The following is a 7197-nucleotide window of genomic DNA, read 5'->3' on the forward strand; positions in this document are numbered from 1 at the left end:
TAACAATACTTTATCAAATTACATTAAAAAACGGAATATATATATATAAAAAAACCATAAGTTTATGTTAATGACTAATACTTGAGACTGTTTTGTGTTCAATGTAAATATTGAGTTATGTTAGTACGTACTATGTGATGTATGATAATTAGCAAAACACAATTTATTCTCCTATTCTTCAATGTTATGATGATAATTTAATGTTTCTTCATCTTCAGATATTATCACAAACTTACAAAATATGAGATTCTGGTCATAATGGTAATAACCAGGCGCTAACTACATCAGCCAGCTCAGTAATGTAGCGGAAATGATCTTTTCAAAAATATATATTGGTCGTATTTGTCAAACCGCTGAGACAAACTGCTTCACAAAGATCACAATTTATTGAAGAACTCGGCATGTGCCCTTGGGTGAAGGCTGTCCTGACCTTTCCTCATGACCGTAAGGCCCTTGGAAGCCCATGACCGAAGCACGACTTGGGTCTAAGGGTCGTCACGCCCTTGCGAAGGCGCGTATTTACAACCACCTCAAACACTCGTCCATATATCAACCGAACTCCTGCCCAGCACCTGCCTGCAGAAGGAAGGGTGGGTTTATATGATGGTTTCCTTCACCGTCCCCAGAAGGTGACTGCTTGATATGGGTTGGGAGACCTCTACTGACGGAGGCGGTGAAGAGGGGAACACCGTAGGTCCCTCCTCCCGCCTTGGGGAACTCCTGACGGAGGAGGAGGAGGAGGAGGAGCTGCTCCTCCTCCTGGCGAAGTTCTCAGCGTCGTCCAGCGTCTGTGGTAAGGGTCGACCCGCCGTCTCCGGCAGGAGAGAAGCAGAGAGAACCCCGAGCAGACCGAGACTCCCCAGCAGGAGATAACTATGCCAGGGACGTGCCTGGAAGACAGGGAAGGGCGTTGTCCATGAAGGCAAGACGATAACGAACAGTAATGATTACTGACCAACACAGTCTTGGTGAACCAATCACTAGCTACACACACACACACACACACACATACTCCACACCATTCCCGACCCCCCCACACACTCCACACTAGCCCCAACCCACACACACACTCTACACTAGCCCCGACCCCCACACACACTTCACACTAGCCCCAACCCACACACACACTCTACACTAGCCCCAGCCCACACACACACTCTACACTAGCCCCGACCCCCACACACACACTCCACACTAGCCCCAACCCACACACACACTCTACACTAGCCCCAGCCCACACACACACTCTACACTAGCCCCGACCCCCACACACACACTCCACACTAGCCCCAACCCACACACACACTCTACACTAGCCCCAGCCCACACACACACTCTACACTAGCCCCGACCCCCACACACACTCCACACTAGCTCCAACCCACACACACACTCTACACTAGCCCCAACCCACACACACACTCTAACTAGCCCCGACCCCCACACACACACTCCACACTAGCCCCAACCCACACACACACTCTACACTAGCCCCGACCCACACATACACACTCCACACTAGTCCCGACCCCCCCACACACACTCCACACTAGCCCCAACCCACACACACACTCTACACTAGCCCCGACCCACACATACACACTCCACACTAGTCCCGACCCCCCCCACACACTCCACACTAGCCCCAACCCACACACACATTCTACACTAGCCCCAACCCACACACACACTCCACACTAGCCCCAACCCACACACACACACTCTACACTAGCCCCAACCCACACACACACTCTACACTAGCCCCGACCCCCACACACACACTCCACACTAGCCCCAACCCCCACATACACACTCTACACTAGCCCCAACCCCCACACACACACTCCACACTAGCCCCAACCCCACATACACACTCTACACTAGCCCCGACCCCCACACACACACTCTACACTAGCCCCGACCCCCCCACACACACTCTACACTAGCCCCGACCCCCACACACACTCCACACTAGCCCCAACCCACACACACACTCTACACTAGCCCCAGCCCACACACACACTCTACACTAGCCCCGACCCCCACACACACACTCCACACTAGCCCCAACCCACACACACACTCTACACTAGCCCCAACCCACACACACACTCTACACTAGCCCCGACCCCCACACACACACTCCACACTAGCCCCAACCCACACACACACTCCACACTAGCCCCAACCCACACACACACTCTACACTAGCCCCGACCCCCACATACACACTCCACACTAGTCCTGACCCCCCCACACACACTCTACACTAGCCCCAACCCCACACACACACTCTACACTAGCCCCAACCCACACACACACTCTACACTAGCCCCAACCCACACACACACTCTACACTAGCCCCGACCCCCACATACACACTCTACACTAGCCCCGACCCCCTCACATACACACTCTACACTAGCCCCGACCCCCCCACATACTCTACACTAGCCCAGACCCCCACACACACTCTACACTAGCCCCGACCCCCACATACACACACTACACTAGCCCCGACCCCCCACATACACACTCTACACTAGCCCAGACCCCTCACACACACTCTACACTAGCCCCGACCCCCCCCCCCCCCACACACTCTACACTAGCCCCGACCCCCACACACACACTCCACACTAGCCTCGACCACCACACACATACTCCACACTAGCCCCGACCCCCACACACACACTCTACACTAGCCCCGACCCCCCCACACACACTCTACACTAGCCCCGACCCCCCCACACACACTCCACACTAGCCTCGACCCCCACACACACACTCCACACTAGCCCCGACCCACCTACACACTCCACACTAGCCCCGACCCCCACATACACACTCCACACTAGCCCAGACCCACCTACACACTCCACACTAGCCCCGACCCCCCACATACACACCAGGAGCAGCCCCTAGCACTGACCATGGCCACGATGGTGGGGCTGAAGACGTTGCAGGCGATGGCGACGAGGGAGGCGCCCCCCGTGGCGCAGGTCCTGACCGGGGTCGGGTGTAGCTCGGCCGCCTGCAGGTAGATGACCAAGAAGGTCATGGAGGCGCTGAACTTGGCCACCAGCACCAGCACCGCCACCGTCGTCTGCCTCTCCTCGTAACCTGAAGAAGGAGGAGACGACCACGAAGTGGAGTAGCTGGACGGTACGTACCAAGAGCTAGGACGCCCAACCCCTGACCCCTGGACGATACGTACCAAGAGCTAGGACACAGGCGGTGGAGAGCAGAGATGCTGTGCTGATGGCCATGACGCCTGCGTGGAGAGGTCGTCGACCCACCTTCTTCAGGAGGAAAAGGACCATGATGTTGGCGGGCACCTCCATCACAGAGATGGAGAACCACCCAAGGAAGGGGTTCACGAACACGTACGGGTACTTCATGGTGGTGTTGTAGTACAGGATCATGTTCACTGTCCTGCCAGGGAGGGAGGGAGGGACACTAGACCTTCCGTCAACGCCTTCTACAGGAGGAGGAGCAGGAGGAGGAATACAGAGGGATACAGAGGGATATAGTGGGACACAGAGGAATATAGGGGGATACAGACATCATTGGAGTCCAATATATATATATATATATATATATATATATATATATATATATATATATATATATATATATATATATATATATATATATATATATATATATATATATATTGGAAAGGATCACAATTTTGCACGTGATCAAGATATTCCTATGAGTCCACGGGGAAAATGAAACACAAGTTGCCAAGTGCACTTTCGTGTAATAATCACATCATCAGGGGAGACACAAGAGAGAAATATAACAGTCATTTGATATACATTGAAGAGACGAAGCTAGGACGCCATTTGGTAAACGTGCGATTCATTTTCCACGTGGACTCATAGGAATATATATATATATATATATATATATATATATATATATATATATATATATATATATATATATATATATATATATATATATATATATATATATTTTTTTTTTATTCATACTATTCGCCATTTCCCGCAATAGCGAGGTAGCGTTAAGAACAGAGGACTGGGCCTTTGAGGGAATATCCTCACCTGGCCCCCTTCTCTGTTCCTTCTTTTGGAGAATTAAAAAAAAAAACCCAGAGGGGAGGATTTCCAGCCCCCCGCTCCCTTCCCTTTTAGTCGCCTTCTACGACACGCAGGGAATATATATATATATATATATATATATATATATATATATATATATATATATATATATATATATATCAGTGATGGATTGCGCAAAAGATGCTTGTGGCATGAGAAGAGTGGGAGGTGGGCTGTTTAGAAAGGGTAGTGAGTGGTGGGATGAAGAAGTAAGAGTATTAGTGAAAGAGAAGAGAGAGGCATTTGGACGATTTTTGCAGGGAAAAATGCAATTGAGTGGGAGAAGTATAAAAGAAAGAGACAAGAGGTCAAGAGAAAGGTGCAAGAGGTGAAAAAAAGGGCAAATGAGAGTTGGGGTGAGAGACTATCAGTAAATTTTAGGGAGAATAAAAAGATGTTCTGGAAGGAGGTAAATTGGGTGCGTAAGACAAGGGAGCAAATGGGAACTTCAGTGAAGGGCGTAAATGGGGAGGTGATAACAAGTAGTGGTGATGTGAGAAGGAGATGGAATGAGTATTTTGAAGGTTTGTTGAATGTGTCTGATGACAGAGTGGCAGATATAGGGTGTTTTGGTCGAGTTGGTGTGCAAAGTGAGAGGGTTAGGGAAAATGATTTGGTAAACAGAGAAGAGGTAGTAAAAGCTTTGCGGAAGATGAAAGCCGGCAAGGCAGCAGGTTTGGATGGTATTGCAGTGGAATTTATAAAAAAAAGGGGGTGACTGTATTGTTGACTGGTTGGTAAGGTTATTTAATGTATGTATGACTCATGGTGAGGTGCCTGAGGATTGGCGGAATGCGTGCATAGTGCCATTGTACAAAGGCAAAGGGGATAAGAGTGAGTGCTCAAATTACAGAGGTATAAGTTTGTTGAGTATTCCTGGTAAATTATATGGGAGGGTATTGATTGAGAGGGTGAAGGCATGTACAGAGCATCAGATTGGGGAAGAGCAGTGTGGTTTCAGAAGTGGTAGAGGATGTGTGGATCAGGTGTTTGCTTTGAAGAATGTATGTGAGAAATACTTAGAAAAGCAAATGGATTTGTATGTAGCATTTATGGATCTGGAGAAGGCATATGATAGAGTTGATAGAGATGCTCTGTGGAAGGTATTAAGAATATATGGTGTGGGAGGCAAGTTGTTAGAAGCAGTGAAAAGTTTTTATCGAGGATGTAAGGCATGTGTACGTGTAGGAAGAGAGGAAAGTGATTGGTTCTCAGTGAATGTAGGTTTGCGGCAGGGGTGTGTGATGTCTCCATGGTTGTTTAATTTGTTTATGGATGGGGTTGTTAGGGAGGTAAATGCAAGAGTTTTGGAAAGAGGGGCAAGTATGAAGTCTGTTGGGGATGAGAGAGCTTGGGAAGTGAGTCAGTTGTTGTTCGCTGATGATACAGCGCTGGTGGCGGATTCATGTGAGAAACTGCAGAAGCTGGTGACGGAGTTTGGTAAAGTGTGTGGAAGAAGAAAGTTAAGAGTAAATGTGAATAAGAGCAAGGTTATTAGGTACAGTAGGGTTGAGGGTCAAGTCAATTGGGAGGTGAGTTTGAATGGAGAAAAACTGGAGGAAGTGAAGTGTTTTAGATATCTGGGAGTGGATCTGTCAGCGGATGGAACCATGGAAGCGGAAGTGGATCATAGGGTGGGGGAGGGGGCGAAAATTTTGGGAGCCTTGAAAAATGTGTGGAAGTCGAGAACATTATCCCGGAAAGCAAAAATGGGTATGTTTGAAGGAATAGTGGTTCCAACAATGTTGTATGGTTGCGAGGCGTGGGCTATGGATAGAGTTGTGCGCAGGAGGATGGATGTGCTGGAAATGAGATGTTTGAGGACAATGTGTGGTGTGAGGTGGTTTGATCGAGTAAGTAACGTAAGGGTAAGAGAGATGTGTGGAAATAAAAAGAGCGTGGTGGAGAGAGCAGAAGAGGGTGTTTTGAAGTGGTTTGGGCACATGGAGAGAATGAGTGAGGAAAGATTGACCAAGAGGATATATGTGTCGGAGGTGGAGGGAACGAGGAGAAGAGGGAGACCAAATTGGAGGTGGAAAGATGGAGTGAAAAGGATTTTGTGTGATCGGGGCCTGAACATGCAGGAGGGTGAAAGGAGGGCAAGGAATAGAGTGAATTGGAGCGATGTGGTATACAGGGGTTGACGTGCTGTCAGTGGATTGAATCAAGGCATGTGAAGCGTCCGGGGTAAACCATGGAAAGCTGTGTAGGTATGTATATTTGCGTGTGTGGACGTGTGTATGTACATGTGTATGGGGGGGGGTTGGGCCATTTCTTTCGTCTGTTTCCTTGCGCTACCTCGCAAACGCGGGAGACAGCGACGAGGTATAAAAAAAAAAAAAAAAAAAAAAATATATATATATATATATATATATATATATATATACTTGAGCCATCATGAGAATACGTGTAACCTAACTGACCAGCAGATGGTGACCAGTGCTGTACGAGCGGCCATACGAGGGTATCGAACCAAGAGCCTCATCATGTGCAGTGGGCCGTGTGACGCCTCAGTCATCGTCACCTGCTTCTTCCCCGAGCCGCACACCTGGTGGTAAAGGGGGGCACCGTGGTTAGAAACGTGCCCCTCCGGTCGGGAAAATCAAACCCCCACCCCCATACATCCCATACCTGGTGGAACTCCCCCGTACATCCCACAATACCTGGTGGAACTCCCCCGTACATCCCATCATACCATGTAGAACCGCCCCACAATCCTACCATACCATGTAGAACCCCTCCTCCTCCCCCAGAACCCCACCATACCATGTAGAACCCTCCTCCTCCCCCACAACCCCACCATACCATGTAGAACCCTCCCTCCCCCACCATACCATGTAGAACCCTCCCTCCCCCACCATACCATGTAGAACCCTCCCTCCCCCACCATACCATGTAGAACCCCTCCTCCGTCCCCCACCATACCATGTAGAACCCTCTCTCCCCCACCATACCATGTAGAACCCCTCCTCCTCCCCCACCATACCATGTAGAACCCTCCCTCCCCCACCATACCATGTAGAACCCTCCCTCCCCCACCATACCATGTAGAACCCCTCCTCCCCAC

General features: G+C 49.4%; 1 protein-coding gene across 3 annotated transcripts in view; it reads right to left on the reverse strand.

Moving 5' to 3' along the window:
- The window catches only part of LOC139761062 (organic cation transporter protein-like), a 78817-nt gene continuing 71620 nt past the window's right edge, over positions 1–7197 (reverse strand). For all 3 annotated transcript variants that reach the window (XM_071684858.1, XM_071684859.1, XM_071684860.1), the window contains 4 exons: positions 6554–6678; positions 3218–3435; positions 2933–3123; positions 1–890 (listed from right to left, as the gene is read on the reverse strand). In XM_071684858.1, coding sequence (XP_071540959.1) covers positions 597–890; positions 2933–3123; positions 3218–3435; positions 6554–6678 — 828 coding nt within the window. In that variant the 3' untranslated portion in view covers positions 1–596. The remainder of the gene's footprint in view (positions 891–2932; positions 3124–3217; positions 3436–6553; positions 6679–7197) is intronic.

Source organism: Panulirus ornatus, chromosome 39, assembly GCF_036320965.1.
Source record: "Panulirus ornatus isolate Po-2019 chromosome 39, ASM3632096v1, whole genome shotgun sequence".
Lineage (NCBI taxonomy): Eukaryota > Metazoa > Arthropoda > Malacostraca > Decapoda > Palinuridae > Panulirus > Panulirus ornatus.